An 18,793-nucleotide genomic window follows, 5' to 3' on the forward strand; every position below is an offset into this window, starting at 1 on the left:
GCTTCGATGTGTTATAGTACACAAAGATACTGCTTTAACCTGACACATCTTCACCATCCTTGGAGCTATGTATCCATTTCACATGTTGCAATTTTGTCACTAATCGTTCTTCTTCTTCATTTTCGTTCTTGCCATTTCCATTTCACTGCTTAATAAAAGATAATCACGTTCTTTAAACTAATAAAATATGAAGTTTCGTTATTGATCACTGCGTGCTGCATTAATCTGAGGTGAAAGTAGAAAAACATTGGAGTTTATGAACCGAATGAGATGAGAAGAATCCATTTGATGCCTCCTGAGTCTGAAAGAAGGACAATTTGTCTCTGATGATTCCCATTAACTTATAGCAAAAATACGTTGAGAAATTCAGATCCCACTGAATATTTAAGAATCGAATCGAAGTATACAAATCCCTCTGTCAAGGGCCTGTCAAATAGTCCAATTCTATCAGAATGTCCATATACAAATCCCAAACTCATTCATTTCTCTCAGTTCAACTTTTTTACTCTTCTGCAATCAAATTATAATTTATTGTACATTTATTTTGTTATGTTATTATAATTGATTTTTATCTTTAAATTAAGAATTTAATTGAAAAATATTTATCTCGAAATTGATGAGATAGAGGATGAAAAAAATGTTTTTTTTTTTTTATAGAAAAGATGACAAGTTAAAAAAATGGAGTGTCTAATAACCAGATATCCTATTTTAACCTTTTTTTTTCTTTTTATTCATAAACCTTGTATATAAAATTGTATTAGACTAAATTTCATCCATATCAACATATCCATAATACTACTTTCATTGAATGTCATTTACCGTAATAATACTTTTTAAGTAGGAAAGTCTCATTTTTGTTACTTAAATGTGTTAAAGTGGGAGGTTAAGTAAAAAAGCAAAATACTTTAAAATTTTTGAGTTAAAAATAATATCGAATATTTTATAGGTGTAAAATCAATATTATATAATTATATAATCTTTCAATAATTATAATTATAACTTATATATAACCAAAACGAAAGAATATATAACCAAACACTAACTAAGTTTAATGCATATCGCGTAAAAATTGACATTACCAATTGATAAAGATTTCATTAATGTATTTCTTTTAAGTTTTTCAAATATTATAATAAAAATAATATATTCACTACAAAACATTCCATAATTAAATAGAAAATCTGAAAACATTTTATATTTCAGAATAAGAAGATGAAAAAAAAAAGAGTGATGGTGTATATAAACAAATATTTTGAATTTGGAAGAACATGAGATGGAGAAGTACAAAAGGTATCTTCAATCTTGTAATTGTCATTTTACGAAATAATGTAACTGCTGGATCAGGTGGCTACCCAGAGTGAGCAGGCCAGGTCCATGGACGGTTCACACAGACGCAGCGGGGCCCAAGCCCCATTTCATCTGTCAGTGGGCCCATCTCTTGTGGTCCACATACCTTTCCATCACCTCGCTTAAGTTCTTCATTAACATTAATTACTATCACCACCATAAAATCATTAATCACATTTAAATGTTAAAATCATTCTAAATATGTACTTATAATCTATTTAAAAAATACCCTCCTTACAAAAAAAAAAGGTATATTATTGAAAGCATTACATTATAATAAAATCATATAAAAACAAAAGAATGTGGAGATGAAGATGAGGCCCGTTAATCAGAAGTTGGAGGCCCACACTGAATGATTATGAGAACAATGCATGTGAAAGAGAAATCGATGCAATGCAATAGTGTTGGTGATGATGGTACTCACATACATACATGCATACATGATTCATGTGAATATGGTGCCCTTCCATTACCTCCACCGTTGGTTCTTTTGTCTACGAATGGTGGATTCATGATCATGTTATAAAATAATCATGATGGTTCACTTAACTCGATCTCCACCGTTGAAGTGGTGTTGTTGAATGTAAAAATATCAATCCAACAGCAACATTAGACACGACCATTGACAGAACCACTCTCAACTCTTGGTCGTATTTCAATCATTTTATTTTATACTAAAAAGCACTTTTTTATATTTTAAAAAATAACCAATTATTTAACTAATGCTAAATATAGTTTTTGCAATTGACAAGGCGACCATTTTCCAACGTTGGATTTCGTTATGGAAATACTAAATAATATCAAAGTTAATTTCTCAAATATTGTCGCGACTAGCTACAACGATTTAACGAAGAGGTCTAATATTATGAAGTTTATAATTTTTACTTATTTTTAAAAAATAATAAGGATTTTTAAGTTTAAATTTTAATATAATAGATATCGTACCGATATAAATAAATTCATATTTTTTTCATAATTAAAATGATCGATATAAATAAAACCAAAAATCTGATACGGAAGGGTCTGGTTGTCCCTATTAAGAAAAACAACATACAAAGTGACAACATTCATGTGACATGTCTGCTAGCAATTCATTAACGCAAATACAAAAACATAACAGTGATCGAGATAACTCACATTGGTGTTTTTTTGGTTGTAACTTTTATTTCTTTATTATAGTTATTATTGTTAGGTGTAAAGGGGAAGTTTTGTTAGAAATAATAAATCTGAATTCAATCATGTAAAATATTATTCTCAATTGTTAGGTGTAAAGAGAAGTTTTATTAGGAATAATAAATCTGAATCCAATGACATTATTTTCGATCTAAAATCTTAAGATAATGAATTTATAAATTTTTATTATTATATAGTGTTATTTTTTCATTGGTTAGAACTTAAATTCATATTTGGATTCTTAAATATTTTAATATTTTTTATTTAAAATCTGTTAAATTTTGACTTTTGTGATCAATCTTTGTACTTGTTTTTTTATTATTTATATAAAGAAAATTGATACTTTAATCCACTTTTTTGACTCATTTTTAACCTACTGTGATGTGATGTAGTAATCTAAGAATGATAAGAGTGATGAGTTAAAAATGAATAAAAAAATAGGTTAAAATATCACTATTCTTATATAAAACTCTAGAATCCTTGACTAAAACTAGTACATTGTAAGGTGTGTGAGATCTAAAAGATTTAAATGATGTAGATGTTTAAACGCTGATCAATTTTGATAGATATTTTTATATTGTACGAAACTATGGTTTGAAAATTATTTTAATGGATGTTCGAGGATCGATCTTTGCAATTGTTTCATATATTGAAAGAGCATTAATTAATTATTTTATATTCTTTCGTTATAATCTCTATTAAGTTAAAATTTTCATGTCTTTAATTTTTTTTTTCTTTTGTGTTCTTCTTTAAATAATTACAATTTTTTTATGGGTGATTTGAGAGTCATGATTTTTAGTATGGATTATTTGAGATGACAACAAACAAACGAGTATGACTTCATTATGCCTTCTTTATCTTCCTTTTTTATTTGCATTTACATTGATTTTTATGTGGATCTTTGATATAATCTTCTTCCATGACTTTTAATAAATTTAAGTCTCTCTAGAAAAATTTGTTTTATAATTAATAAATTATAACTTTCATCATAAAAAAAACAGTAAAATAGAAAAATGCGAGATTTTTTTTCCTATTATATAGGTCATATAACAATGATGATTTTAATATTATTGTTAATTTTTTTAAAATACGAGAAACATGTTATATAAATAAACCTGTTATTTTATTCAATTCATATATTTTATATACGAAGACCAAAATACAATAAATATCAAATATTTAAAATATTTCAATTCTAATTTAAAGTATTTTTATCTTTATGTAATACACACTTTTAAAACTATTTTTTAAAATTGACTTAAATAAGAAATGAAATAAATAAGTATTGTGGTCAAATTTTTTTAAAATCATAAACAAGTTATATAAAACCTTTAAAATCACTAATTATTTAAAATAAGTAATGGCCTAATTGTTGTACATCTTGATTGTACAAATATTTGAATCTTGTTAAAAAATTATAATGGAGTTCACCATATTTTTCTGGCTTTTTAAAGAAAAATATTTGAGTATGACAATGAAAAGTAAATTATACTCGTACTTAATAAGAAGAAAATGTTTAGATAGATAACTGTGTTTATAAATGTAATATTTTCAACATTAAAACTTTATTCAAATAATTTGTAATATAAAATTTAAAATTAAATAATATAACAATAAATCATATAATTGTTTTTATCAGCTAGGATTTTTTATTTTACTTAATCAAGTCTTAAGTAATTTATAAATTTCACTACATTTAATTGGATTTTTATTAAAAGAATAATTTTATTAAATCATGATTTTCTTATAATAAATATTTTTTTACATATATATATATATAATTAATGTAATTTTATTAAGGATGTGATGTGTCCTGCCATATTTTTCTTTAATAAAATTATAGAGCGATGTCACAGTATAAGCTTATTGGGAACAGTTATACAAAAGTAAAAACACTTTAAACACTTTATAACATAAATTTTAAATAAAGATTTAATTGAAAATACTATAATTTATTAAACAAAACTTAATTAAGCTGATATTTTTTCTTTCACACATTCTATCCGAAATTATTATTTTTTTAAATTGTCAAAATTGTAAAGTGGGGAGTGTAAATAGCGTAATTAAAGAATCTTATACCATAGTTCAGGCAATTTCAAATCCAACATATAGAAACAGATTTCAAAAGATAACAATAAAAAGAAAAAAGAAACTTTGCACACAATTAAGAAGTAATAAAAGCTCAATTAGAATATGATTTATTTTAAATTTATTACTGTATCTTCGTCTAAAATAATGACTATTCAATTAGATATTTTTGTCATGGTGATTGATGGTTCTTTAAAATTTTAAATTAGTGATATATTAATAATATTATAATAAGTACTAAGAACATATTTGGAAAAGAAAACAAAAATTAAGGTCGATAATTCAAAATTTATAATTTTTATTATTCTAGCAGTCCTCCGTCAATTAATAAGTCTGGTTGTAAGAAATTAAGTGATTAAAAAATATCAATTCGTAAAAATCATAAGAATAATGAAATAATTCAACCATTTAAGGGGAATACAAAAAAACAAACTCATAAATTAGTACTTACAAAATTTACATCTTTTACCCTGAGACTACTTTTATTGTGGAGAAAGTGAAGAGAAAAGTTTCATAGAGAGAATAAAACAAAATATTTACTGCAACGGAAAAGTTTAATTTTGAAAATGCGTAACACGATATACTTTAAATAGAACTAAACTATGGGCTCAGTTAAATCCTGCGTGACAATTTTAGGATTGCACACGATTTTGTTGCCTAGCACGTGTATATTGCTTTTCGCATGATTGTGCTGAGGTAACACATGATTATGCTGATGTAATCGATGTTCAAGTTTCCAAAAATATCAATAATAATTTTAGAATACTAAAAATATAAATATAAAAAATTAGTAAATCACTTAAAAGATATCACATAAAATATTTCATTTTCCTTCCAAAAAAATCCACCAGAGAGATAAGATAACAACAAAATATGAGAAAGATTTTGAGTTCATTATATCAGTAGGCATATACATGTATGATTTGCATGTACAAATGTATCTATTTCGATGAGTACAAAAATTGAGTCCCAGGTATGTTGGACTAGTGGTTAAGAACATTAAGAAGGGAGACTCTTATTTTGATTAGTCGCCTAAACAGAAACTCGAGTCCTTCTTCAAAGTCTTGAATGCACGACTCCATTTTCTCCAACTGCCTTTGCAGATTCTTTGTTTCTTCACATTTGGATGTCTTGGCAAATACAAAGGACTGCAATGCTGCATCCACTTGGGCAAATTCATTTTCATCCGCCACTTCCGAGCAACCCACTCTCTTTGCCTGAATTAGCTTCGAAATTGAACGCCAGGTGTTTGACTTTGCTTCTGTTGAGGCTGAGATAAACTGCAACACTGTCTGAAATGTTGACAGTGTTGCCACTTCCGTGTCTTGTAATAAGGTAATCAAAGACAGTGTTTGGTGATCTTTGTCTGTGGTGGAAGAGATGTTGGAACTCTTTGAAGAGGCATTCAAACTTGCCAAGGCTTTGGAGATGGCCTTTTTCACCACCTTTCTAGATGTCAAGAATTTCTTAGCCTCTGCTGCCAACTCCACTTCACCACCCCTCTTCCTTCTTATCATCGAATGAACCTCACGTGTGCATTCTTTTGTGTGCAGTAAAGCATCTTTGGCGGCACTGCACACATCTAAGAGCCTTAGGGATCCATCCAAAACCTCATCTACCCATTTCTCTTCACGCTCATGGAGAAGGACATCTTGAGTGAGGGGAAGATGGGTCAATTTTTCAACACTCTCTATCAGATCCTGCAAGCATCTTATGTTTTGGCTGAGAAACAATGAGGAAAAGGTGGTTGCTTTGGAAGCCCTTAAGCTGTCCAAGTGCTCATTGCATTCTAGAATCAGAGGGTGTGGTCTTGAGGGCAAGCTATTTGAACGCCCATGGGAATTGGATTTTGGGTTCAAGGGAGAGGATGCCATTTTTTCTCAGGAGAGAAAAAGACTTGATTTTTAATGTAGAGTTGATGAGTCTGTGCATCAGCTAATGGCACCTTGTCAATATATATTATGGCTGTTGGAGGCATAAAGAATCTCTTCTAAAACAAATATCAATAAGGCTAACTAATCGAGATTTGGATCTAAACATAATTACAGAAGTGTTAGAATAGTGTCTCCCACCAAGGAAACTATCCAACTCGTTATTTTGTCTCAACTTGCTCTTTCACATGCATGATTAATGATTATGACATATTCAATGCAAATGCCTCACCTAAAACGTGTTTCAACCTTAAATGTAACTCATCTGCACCCGTGGACTTCTGAATTAAGGGTAAAACAATGCTTGAAAACGCTCTCTCGTAGGAACAAGAATCACATCGTATCACTTGTTCGCACGTAACATTTAACTTAAATATTAATATTAAGCTAATCCTTGGTGTGTGTGCCCCGGTTTTCTATAACAGGCTATACAACTTTTTTTCCAGAGTATGAAGATGCAATACACGTGCGCTCATTGAAACAGATAACTAAAAGTCAAGCCAAACCAGAGCTTGTTTTGTGGGATGTTTCCGTCTCTTTTTCTGTCACAAACTCATTATGTGTGTTTCAGTTTCTGTGGGTTTTTCATCTTCAAGTTAAGTAATAAGTTTATTACTGGACTTGGATAGTTTACAAACTTTACATAAAGTCAAGTTCACAATAAAGGAAAAACAGAAAAAGTTTAGCCACAATCCTGTGTTAGAAATTCTTTCTTAATTCAATCTCTATTATTAATTTACACATGAAGTCTCAGAAAAATATTTTTAATCATACTTGATGGTAGATGGTTCTATTTTAATGAAGCTTATTGGTCCTTCACAGCAGAAGCTCGTTTAATATAGCAATAAAACTTGGACTTTAACCTCTCTGCTGTCTTGCACATCACTTAATAATAAACTGCATATTAAGATAAGACACCAATCAGCTTGTCTTCATAAAAGGAGCACAATCATCTTCCTTTTGTATTTTTTTTCCCAACATGTGCGAATGGACATTTAAATTTCGATTTAACCATTGACCTGATGACAATATTAAGCTTGACAGCTAGGATCCATGTTCAAATTGACTTCGAATCACATGTGGATTGAATACTTTATTTGCTGAGTTTTCTTTTTTCTTTCCTCTCTTAATAACTTTATGTTTTCTAATCTTGAAACTTTAGTCCTCCTCCTTGACCATTCTTTTCATTTTCTTTCTTGTATAGATCAAGAAAGCAGGTCACAGTGTTAAAGTTTTAAAATTGTAAAATGTTTGTTCAATCTATACTTTGCTTTCACTTATTCCAGACGTGAACATTTGAAAGAATAAAGGGAAATTGAAAGATAAGATTTTGAGAGTACTAAAGAACAGGGAACAAGCAAGAAGATGAAATAACTGTAGTTTGATCCTTAATTAACACATGTTCTTTAGAAAGAACATAACTTAACTCACATTAATGTACAATTGGTAGACAATACTTGTGGGGTCAAAATTGAGTTCAGAAAAATCATAGACATGTACAATGATCAGTGATTGAAGATGTTGAGAAGGGAAACTCGGTTCCTAATTAGTTTTCTTGAGAGGTGCTCAACTCCTAGTTCTAGATCCTGAATGCATATCTCCAAATTCTCAAGATGGCTTTGAAGATACACCATAGAAGAAGACTTGTGACGGAGGAGAGACAGCAAAGTTGCATCTACTGTCTCAAATTCATTTGTCTTTGATTCTTGAGAGTCACAAGAAACTCTTTTAGGCTGCATCAGCTTTGAGATTGCCGACCATTTGCTCTGTTTTGGTTGTCCCTTCGGGTCACAGATAAACACCAACAAAGATTCTAATGACTTCATTGTGATCTCTTCTGCTTCTGTTAAGATACTAAGCACTTTGTTCGAAGGAAAAAGTGCAGACTCACTCTTGATCGCTTTCAAATTTCTCAAGGCCTTTCTAATTGCTTTCTTCAATTTGTTCCTTGAAGCCAAGTATTTCCCACCCTCAATTGTGCAAACAGTTTCATCACCTTTCCTTCTTCGGATGACCGAGTGAAGTTCATGCAGGCTTTCCTTTGATATCAGTAAGCATTCTTTAGCTGTACTGCAGATATCCAAGAGCCTCAAAGACCCTTCCAGAAGGCCATCAACACATTTGTCACTGCACTCTCGTGCTAATACTTGTTGTTTGCTTGTCAAATGAAGCAACTTATCAGTGCAGTCGTGCAAATCAAGCAAACCATCAAGTTTGTGGCTCAGTGAAGAAGCAGCTTCACAATCCTTCAGTCTTTGAAGATGCTCCTCATATTGTGATATGACTGGGTGAGGTGCGGATGGAAAGCTGTTGCTGCGAGTGTGCAGAGAGCTCTTTGTGTTTATTTCAGTGACTGCCATTTATCCTTTATCTTCAGAAAACAAAAGGGTTAGGGATGGATAAGACTGTGTTGTGTGTTTTGAACTCTCGAGTCTTCGAGTTTTAAGGGTTGGAAACTTAGCATCTACTCTATATATAGTGGAGGAATTGTTGGAGAAGTTTGCTTTTTAATTTCTCCCTTAAATGCCACATAATGAGTGTTCTATCATATTGTATTACATGACGAGACAAGAAGAATATATTCCCTTTAATGTCTAGGCCTGGCAATGCTTATAATGCATCCACCCTTCCTCATTCCTGAATTTTTAACTTTGCCAATCACATGAAATATCAGACTCCATGGAGCATGCATCAGAATAGAAGCTATTGTCTAGAGGAGGAGTTGTTTCAATTGATAAATAAAATTCAGTTTATGAACTTGTCTACCTAGAGCAAGACAGAATTTGACATCAATGAATTAATTCAACATTTATTAATGTATAAACGTGCAACTATTTCTACATAATACATGCATTTCCTGGAAACACTGCATGGTCATCGCCATCCAGATATGAACAATCTTTGATGTCTGAAGATGAAGAGATACCATACCCCCACTTTGGTTCCGATTATCAAGCCCTATACAGTTCAACAACATGTTCAATTTGATTGTATTTATAAATGGATCTGCTTTTCTTCCAGCAGACACTAGATCCATTTCCAACGTTCAATGCCCTCTTGGAGTTCACAATTTGAGATTTTATATATATCTTGGACCTGAAAAGATGGAGGAGACATAGCAAAGGCATCTCATCTATAGGAAGATATAATATTCGTGTGATTCCCAACTTAAAAATTAAGAAATGGGGTTTAGGAAGCTTGATTCATGAAAAGCATCGACCAAACAACGTTGTGAATAGTCAAAGAGTTACATATCCCTTTTGAATAATGGTATTTGTTTGCTTGTATCCCAAACTCACAATATGCATTGAACTAATCTCAGTAGAGGGAAGGCACCAAAGACTAAAATGTACATAATCACCATGTAATGATAAAGTTTCATACTACCAGCAGAACAAAACCAGATTTGCTGTCATCTTGTCACTGTACTGCATTGCTTAAGTATCTCCCTTACACCCTTCATGTTTCCTAACCAATTTGGTTCAATTAATTTCTAGTACTAATGACTCAGTGATAACAACTAACAAAATGACAAATAGTAGAACAAGTTCATACGTTTATGAATGCTTAATTAATATATTGATATCAGAAAATAAAGATTCTCTCTCTCTTATTCTTGTCATGTTCTAGGCAGACAAGTGCGTAAACTCTCCTCCACATAATAGCTTCTATTATGATGCATGCTCCTCATTTGATACTTTGATTTTGCAAAGATGCCTTTTTTCAATATTATAATGGGAAAATGAAATGATTTGGTGGTGAGAAGTCTAGGTGCTTGGGAAGCATTGCCAGAATCTCAGACAACTGAGGTAAGATATTCCTCTTGTCTCCCATATGTAAAATAGCAATCTCCCATATTACGTGAAGGTTCAGGAAAAAGATTAAAAAAAAACCTTGTCTCCCATAATGTGTTTGCTATATATACAGTAATGCCAACCCTTAAAACTCAAGACTCAAGACTTCAGAACACACAAAAATACATCATATTCCCTCCTAGGCCTTTTGTTTTCTGATAAGAGAAAATGGAAATCGGTGTAACAAATGCAAAGAGTTCTGTTCAGACTCCATGATGCAACAGCTTACACTCAGTCATCAGAAGAAGGAAAGGTGATGAAACTGTATTCACAATTGAGTGTGGAAAATACTTGACTTCAAGAAACAAGTTGTAGAAGACAATCAAAAAGACCTTGAGAAATTTGAAAGGGATAAACAGTGAGTCTGCAGTTTTCCCATCAAAAAGGTGCCTTCTCAATGCTCAGTTTCTGAACAGAAGCAGAAGAATCACAGTCTTTGTTATTGTTTGTTTTTGACACAAAGCAACAACAAAAGCAGAACAGGTGGTCATCCATCTCAAAACTGATGCAACCTAGAACAGTGGCTTGTGTCACACAGAATATTTCTATGATTTTTGTGAACTCAATGAGTTCTATCTCAACAACACAAGCCTCTACACACAGAATATTTCTATGACTTTTGTGAACTCAATGAGTTCTGTCTCCCACTGTACATTAATGTCGATTAAGTTTTTTTTTTTGTTAGACAGAACATGTTTTAACTAAGGACCAAATTATAGTTATCTCACTTTCTCTCTTTTCCCTGTTCTTAGTACACTCCACATATTGTCTTTCAAACTCCCTTTGTTTACTTCTAAAATAAGGGAAAGGAAAGAAAAGGGTTAATCAGATAGTTTTCATTTAAAAACTTAACAATTTTACCAGCCTTCTTTTTCTATACAAGAAGGAAAATGGAATGAATAGTCAAAGAGTAAGAGGAATAAGTCTTATTATTAGAAAACTGAAATCCACATGTGATTTAAGATTACCATTTGATTGATGATTAAATCAAAATTTTAATGTATGGGTGTCCTGTAAGACCCTAGAAGATAGCGTTTTAAAAGTGATAGTGGTTTAAAAATAGTGAGACTCGATTATTTTAATATTAAAAGGTTTTAGTATAAATAAAATTGTTATAAACAAGTTTCATTATTTTAGAGTTCTTCTCTGACTTTTCTATAGAGGTTCCGTCTCTCTGGTCGTCTGATTGAAGAACCGAGCCCATAGGATTGATCCTCTCGGCGAACTCTTCAAATTGGACCGATCAGTTTCTCCGTTCGCGTAAGTTGAGTTTCCGATCTCTTTTTAGTCTTTTTTGTTTTCTGTTGCATGCAAGCCCTCTTCCGCTTGCATGCGACGTTGTAATCATCAGTATGAGTCTTTACTGATCAGTGATCATAACGGTATGTCCTGATCGTTCTTGTGATGTTTCTATGTGTAGATAGAGCATCCTGTGGAGTTAGAGGTGTTGACGTTTTTAAGGCGTTGACGTTTATAAAGCTATCTAAACAGGATAACAGGTAAGGGGTAAGGGAAGCTAACAGTTTTACTCGAATTTCGTATAGAAATCATTCTGATGACTTTGAATTGCATGATTGATTGTTGTATGAGTGCTTGAACTGTGTATTTGAGTGAATGCTTGGATTGTGCTAGATTCACTGTTGCAGGTGAGAACAGACTGGGAATCTGGTGTTTTCGCCTAAGCGAGCAGCTCTCGCCTGAGCGAAAACACCAGAAACTCATCCCCTGCTTCTGCGCGAGATCTCGCCTAGGCGAGCCAGTCTGGCTTGAGCGAGAGTCACTCTCGTCTAAGCGAGACAGCTTAGCCTGAGCGAGAATTCGTCCAGAGTTTGGGTTGTTCTCTGTTTCGAGCCTCGCTCAGGTGCCTCGCTCAGGTGAGAATGACTCGCCTAAGCGAAAGAGCCCTTTCGCTTGGGCGAGACCTTCTAGCTTAGGCGAGAACCTTTGCAGCTGAATGTTATTTCTCTGTTTCTAATGGATGAAGTTATGTTTAAATGTTAAAATGTGAACTTAGTTACGATATGCATGAATTGTTATGACTGATAATATGTGTGGTGAAATTGCATGAAGTTGGAATATGAGAAGAAGTGGTTGAACTAGGATTTCAAGGAAAATTCTAAGAGGAATGTTTTAGTGTATGTAAGGACATAAGGACTCAGTTTTGGTTGGTATCTTGACGCTCCTATAACCATTAAGGCTTATGTAGAGCATAATGGATTATGTCGGGAGGAGTAGCAGGAGGTCCTAGTTTGTGGACCCGATTCAGTCACAGACGTGAAGAGGACTTACCTTGGGAGTGGTTGGGTGATAACCCCTTGTGTCCAAACTCTGCAGAGTTTGGGAACCGTCACAGGTCAAGTCACCAAGAGATCCGATGTCGCTTACATAATTCAGATATTGAGTTTAGAGTCATGTATATGTGCTGTGGTGGTCTATATGACTCTGTGATAATGAGAAAGATTGCATGGTTTCTGTTTATAATTGAACTGCATGATTCCTTAATCAGATTAGCTTACCCTTGCTTTTTGTGTTTCTGTCTTGTGTTATATGTTTCCTTTTGCGATGATCACCTATTCGGTGGGAGCAGATGTGGTTGCAGTGTCAAAGGCATTTATGGAGGATGAAGAGCCATCGTTTTAGGGTTGAGGAGGAGGTTTCCAATGGGAGCTTTAGCAGTGGTCAGTTTAAGTATAGAGTTTATTAGCTTAGTTTAAGTGTATAAGTGATATATTTTTATAGTCATATCTTTTGTAAGACTGTATTAATAGATTGTGTACACTGAATTATCTGTTTTTGGAACTATGATGAAACTCCCTATTTTTATGTTCTAAATTTTTAAAATTTAAGGACAATGGAAGAAAAAATGCTGATGATTGTACAAGACAGCAGAGAAGTGGAAATAAACAACACACTAATATGACTCAATTACACCTAATATAATTCAATTTTATTGCTCACCTAACAAAATTATAAGTCGCACTTCATTGAATTATGACCATCTAGCACTAAGTATGACTGAAAATATAAATCTCAAAGATTCACTTGTAAATTAGTAAAACAAAGAATTGAAAAATTAATAATTCTGAATTGGATTGTGTCCCAAGTTTGTCTGTTTTTTTTCTGTGGTGCGGTGGCGGTTTTGCCATCTGAAACGATGAAAACATCTGTACAAGTGAAGATTGGTGTTTGATCTTTTATACTTAGACAGTATTAGTCATGCTTGTCTTTTACTTTGATTCTTTTAAAAGTTGGTTGTTACATCTTGCATAGGCTTAAAAAGTTTAATTTTTCTTAACAGGAACCAATGCTGAAACCTGGTGTGACAGGAAGTAGAATGCTGTATACAAAGGAAGGGATATATTAAAAAAATATATATTTACATGAAATAATTAAAGCTGAAGGGCCCACACATTTTTATATACAAATATCAGATAAACCTGAAAATTTTGGGTGACCACAGCATTACATTTCTGGTTCCACCCACAACTTCTATGGTAAGCTAGAAACAGGAAAACAGAGGGAAAACAATGTAGATGAACAAGCTTAAGTTTGACTTTCACTTATTGTGGTTTTGTTTTAATGGACTAAGCGTGTATTGAATATCTCGAATCTTGCAAGTTGCTATGAATGGTATCATAGCATTTACAGAAAACAGGCTAAGGTTTATGAATATCAATGATATATACATAGCCTATAAAATAATGTTACATGAGAATTGACTCAAAATACGAATTGGATAGTTTCCATGCAAGTGAGAGAGCAAGTTGAGACAAAATAAGAGTTGGATAGTTTCCATGGGGGAGACACTGTTATAATATTTATGTAATTACGTCTACATCCAAATCTGGATTAGTTAGTCACTCATATTTGTTCAGGAAGAGATTCCTTATGTCTCCAACAAACTGTAATATATATACACCAGATGCCATTGGAAGGCTCATCAACTCTACATTAAAAATCAAGTCTTTTTCTCTCCTGAGGAAAAATGGCGTACTCTCCCTTGAACCCAAAATCCAATTCCCATGGGCGTTCAAATAGCTTGCCCTCAAGACCACACCCTCTGATTCTAGAATGCAATGAGCACTTGGACAGCTTAAGGGCTTCCAAAGCAACCACCTTTTCCTCATTGTTTCTCAGCCAAAACATAAGATGCTTGCAGGATCTGATAGAGTGTGTTGAAAAATTGACCCATCTTCCCCTCACTCAAGATGTCCTTCTCCATGAGCGTGAAGAGAAATGGGTAGATGGGGTTTTGGATGGATCCCTAAGGCTCTTAGATGTGTGCAGTGCAGCCAAAGATGCTTTACTGCACACAAAAGAATGCACACGTGAGGTTCATTCGATGATAAGAAGGAAGAGGGGTGGTGAAGTGGAGTTGGCAGCAGAGGCTAAGAAATTCTTGACATCTAGAAAGGTGGTGAAAAAGGCCATCTCCAAAGCCTTGGCAAATTTGAACGCCACTTCAAAGAGTTCCAACATCTCTTCCACCACAGACAAAGATCCCCAAACGCTGTCTTTGATAACCTTATTGCAAGACACGGAAGTGGCAACACTATCAACATTTCAGACACTGTTGCAGTTTATCTCAGCCTCAACACAACAAAAGTCAAACGGCTGGCTTTCGATTTCGAAGCTAATTCAGGCAAAGAGAGTGGGTTGCTCGGAAGTGGCGGATGAAAATGAATTTGCCCAAGTGGATGCAGCATTGCAGTCCTTTGTATTTGCCAAGACATCAAAATCTGAAGAAACAAAGAATCTGCAAAGGCACTTGGAGAAAATGGAGTCGTGCATTCAAGAGTTTGAAGAAGGACTCGAGTTTCTGTTTAGGCGACTAATCAAAATAAGAGTCTCCCTTCTTAACGTTCTTAACCACTAGTCCAACATACCTGGGACTCAATTTTTGTACTCATCGAAATAGATACATTTGTACATGCAAATCATACATGTATATGCCTAGTCATATAATGAACTCAAAATCTTTCTGATATTTTGTTGTTATCTTATCTCTCTGGTGGACTTTTTTGGGAACTTGAACATCGATTACATCTAAATGATTCTAATTAAGATCTCAAACATAAGGATTTTTTTCATATTCAATATATTTAGGGGGTCCTTTCAGACTCAGAACAGAGGGAATATATATATATATATATATATATATATATATATATATATATATATATATATATATATATATATATATATATATATATATATATATAAGCATTTTCTTCAGCAAACGGTAAAAAAAATAGATATTCGAAAATTTGAAGGGTTAGAAGTATAGCATACAAATGATTGAAAAGGAATGTACACTTTTCTTTGATCACATTTATGTACAAATGAGGAATGGTTATAAACACATTTTTGTTGACTAGTGGCTCAAAATGTTGAGTAATGTAACTCTCTTTATGATTAGTTCTCTTGAGAGGAGTTCAACTCTAACTTCAATATCTTCGATGCACAACTCCAGATTTTGCTCATGGCTATGAAAATTGTCAGTTACTGAAGGCTTGGCTTTGAACTGATGTGACACTTCAACACCGAATCATACATCGCAAATTCATTAGGATCAAGCACTTCAGAATCAGAAGATATTATCTTAGACCGCACAAGCTTGGATATTACCATCCACCTGTTCTTCTTTACTGACTTTTGGGGCCAGTAATGAAACATAACATAGATTCTAACGAGTTCACAGTGACCACTTCTGCCTCTTTTAAGAAGCTAATTATGGAAGAAGTTTCCTAGTCCTTGATTGAAGAAGAAACTGTGAGCTTATTTTTGTATTGCCTTCAAGATTTTTAGGGCCTTTCCAATTGCCTTTTTTCATGTTCTTCCTGCATTCCATGTATTTTCGAACCTCAATTGTGAATCCAGTTTCAGCATCACTCCTCCTGTGAACAACTGACACAAGCATGTGCATGTTATCCTTCGATTGCAACAAAAAATCTTTAACTGTACTACAAATATGGAAGCAACTATCTTAGGAGTTGATAATAAGTCTGTTGCTGCAATTGTAAGGAATCTTGTTCAACATGGAAAAACAAAGCATATCAAGGTTAAATATCATGCAATCAGGGAAGCAGAAAAAACAGATTAGAACATTGCAGTTCTTAAGATCAATTAATAGATATAGTGGTGACGAAAGCAACTGAAAAGGCAAGTTCGAATTACTATGCTAAAGACTTGGAATATTAAAGAAACATCTTAAAGAGGAGTGTTAGAATTTGAGAATATTCTGCCGTCTAAGCTCTTTGTATTTTACCTTTTCTGTTACCAGCATATGTTACCTACCTATTGAGGTTTATTTCAGGACAAAATAGCAAAACTAATCAAAACTCGATATGTTTCTGATTTGATTTGGTTGAATTCAGTTTTGGAAATGGGAGCAAAAAGCTGAATGCGATTGGATCTTTTGAACATATATTCCATGCAAATATGACACTAATGCTGAAAGAGATCAAATGTGTAATATATAAACAATATATTCAGTGATATATTTAGCATATCATCAACATATAGCAAGTACATTATCTACAATTGTCCCCAGAACACCATTACAAAAATTTGATGCCTTCAGATACCTCAACTAATGATTAAGAATGTTGAGAAGGGCAACTCTGATTTTAATCAAACGCCTAAACAGAGATTCGAGTCCTTCTTCAAGATCCTGTATACAGGTTCCCAAGTTCTCAAGCTTCTTCTGCAAACCACTGATATCGTTTGACTTAGTTGACATGTTTAATGCAAATAACTGCAATGCAGCATCCACTTTTGCAAACTCGTTCTCCTCTGCTACTTGTGCGTACCCTACCCTTTTGCTTTGCATTAGCTTTGATACCAAAGCCCAGCTGCTTCGTTTTGCTTGCGCTGATCCAGAAAAGAAATTCAGCAATGACTCAAATATGGAAAAAGTGATAACTTCAGCGTCCTTCAACACTGTTACAAATGCCATGGTTTGGTAGTAGTCTTTGTTAGTGAGGGCAAGGTTGCTTTTATTTGCGTTATTACCCTTCAAATTCTCCAAGGCTTTGAATATGGCCTTTCGCACCACCTTTCTTGAGGTCAAGAATTTCTTAACCTCCACTGTGAGTTCCACTTCGCCTCCTCTTCTTCTTCTTATAGTTGATTGAAGCTCACGGGTGCACTCCTTGGTGTGCAGAAGGGCATCTTTGGTTTCTGTACATGCATCAAGGAGTCTTAGAGATCCATCCAAGAGATCATCCACCCATTTCTCTTGGCGTTCTTGGACAAGTGCTTCTTGAGTTAGGGGTAATTGAACTAACTTTTCAATGCACTCATGCAAATCTAAAAGGGTAGTTAGATTTTGCCCCAGCAATGAAGAAGATATGGTTTCACAGGAACCTAACCTTGCTAAGTGTTCATTGCACTGAAGGATGAGAGGGTGTGGTTTAGAGGGTAAACTATTAGAACGAGCATGGTTATGGAATTTGTGGTTCAATGAAGATACTGCCATTTTTCTTCAACTAGACAAGAGGAGGGACCTGGTATTGAATATCTGCAATTCAATGGCCAACTTGGTATCTTTCCTTGCTTGTTAATCAATATATATATATATATGGCTATGGAGACACTAGGATTCTCATCTTGAAGTAAAACAAATAATTACTAACAGATCTGCATTGATATAAATATTATCAGAGATATGTTAATGTGATGTCCCCCCAGCCTAATCTTTACAACTCATACCCTTTTGTTTTATTAGTTTTTCTTCAAAGTTCTATAATCCCCCACTTGGATTTTGGTCCATAGTTTCTTCTGGTACACTGTTTCTTTATCAGAAGTTGCACGAGGACATTGACATTATCTTGGCAATACAATTACATTTTTGTCTTCTGTGAAGAATTATTTTATCCATGTTGAGGTATCCACGTGTAGACTATTTGAATTGGTAAAAGGAAAGCTCCATGCCTCTTGGTAATCAGCTTTAATTAGTACTAATAAATATACAATCATTTGCAATTCTATCACTTCAATTTTGTCACTTTGTACTCGGGTGTGCCGGTGATTGACTTGAAAGTTTCATTGCTTTTTGGCTTCATTCATTTAAAAGGAAGCCTCTATAACAGCATATATGCCATGACAGATGCAAGTTCTTGTCTTCTGTTTACTGAGATTAGTATCACCATTGAAGCTGCATTGTCAGTTTATCTAAAATAACATTCTTCCTTTAATTTATTTGCATAAGGAAAATTATATACACGTGTCAGTATCAGTATCTCAATGGATGAAAGAAATGTTTGATATGACTCGGAAAAAGAAGAAGGTCTGGTATGTATTGAAAAGCAAACTTTGCCAAACTTTGTCTAACATATCATAATCATTTGCATAAGTTATGGGTTGTGAAAATGAAAGTGGTAGATTTTATGAACAAGA

At 33.4% G+C, this 18,793-nt stretch overlaps 4 protein-coding genes across 4 annotated transcripts; 1 reads left to right on the forward strand and 3 right to left on the reverse strand.

Annotated features, from left to right (window-relative positions):
* Positions 1 to 5,482: 5,482 nt before the first annotated feature.
* LOC114164361 (uncharacterized) lies at positions 5,483 to 6,741 on the reverse strand. Its single transcript, XM_028049000.2, has one exon. The coding sequence runs from the start codon at positions 6,480 to 6,482 to the stop codon at positions 5,592 to 5,594; it is 891 nt and encodes a 296-aa protein (XP_027904801.1). The 5' UTR covers positions 6,483 to 6,741; the 3' UTR covers positions 5,483 to 5,591.
* Positions 6,742 to 7,927: 1,186 nt separating this feature from the next.
* On the reverse strand, positions 7,928 to 9,083 carry LOC114164616 (uncharacterized). The gene has a single exon (XM_028049346.2). It carries the CDS (start codon positions 8,897 to 8,899, stop codon positions 8,045 to 8,047), a length of 855 nt encoding a protein of 284 aa, XP_027905147.1. The 5' UTR covers positions 8,900 to 9,083; the 3' UTR covers positions 7,928 to 8,044.
* A 5,041-nt stretch (positions 9,084 to 14,124) lies between these two features.
* Positions 14,125 to 15,374, forward strand: LOC114164492 (uncharacterized). Its single transcript, XM_028049190.2, has one exon. The coding sequence runs from the start codon at positions 14,379 to 14,381 to the stop codon at positions 15,267 to 15,269; it is 891 nt and encodes a 296-aa protein (XP_027904991.1). The 5' UTR covers positions 14,125 to 14,378; the 3' UTR covers positions 15,270 to 15,374.
* A 296-nt stretch (positions 15,375 to 15,670) lies between these two features.
* On the reverse strand, positions 15,671 to 17,983 carry LOC114162958 (uncharacterized). The gene is made up of 2 exons (XM_028046977.2): positions 16,981 to 17,983; positions 15,671 to 16,300 (listed from the first exon to the last, which is right to left on the reverse strand). The coding sequence occupies exon 1, from the start codon at positions 17,871 to 17,873 to the stop codon at positions 16,986 to 16,988; it is 888 nt and encodes a 295-aa protein (XP_027902778.1). The 5' UTR covers positions 17,874 to 17,983; the 3' UTR covers positions 15,671 to 16,300; positions 16,981 to 16,985.
* Positions 17,984 to 18,793: the final 810 nt, after the last annotated feature.

This window comes from Vigna unguiculata, chromosome 9 (assembly GCF_037176805.1).
Source record: "Vigna unguiculata cultivar grain cowpea cultivar isolate G323 ecotype 2 chromosome 9, ASM3717680v1, whole genome shotgun sequence".
NCBI classification, from domain to species: domain Eukaryota; kingdom Viridiplantae; phylum Streptophyta; class Magnoliopsida; order Fabales; family Fabaceae; genus Vigna; species Vigna unguiculata.

Excerpts from the sequence above, each read along its gene's own strand:
- LOC114164361 (XM_028049000.2), bottom strand. The coding sequence starts at position 6,482 with ATGGCATCCTCTCCCTTGAACCCAAAATCCAATTCCCATGGGCGTTCA.
- LOC114164616 (XM_028049346.2), bottom strand. The coding sequence starts at position 8,899 with ATGGCAGTCACTGAAATAAACACAAAGAGCTCTCTGCACACTCGCAGC.
- LOC114164492 (XM_028049190.2), top strand. The coding sequence starts at position 14,379 with ATGGCGTACTCTCCCTTGAACCCAAAATCCAATTCCCATGGGCGTTCA.
- LOC114162958 (XM_028046977.2), bottom strand. The coding sequence starts at position 17,873 with ATGGCAGTATCTTCATTGAACCACAAATTCCATAACCATGCTCGTTCT.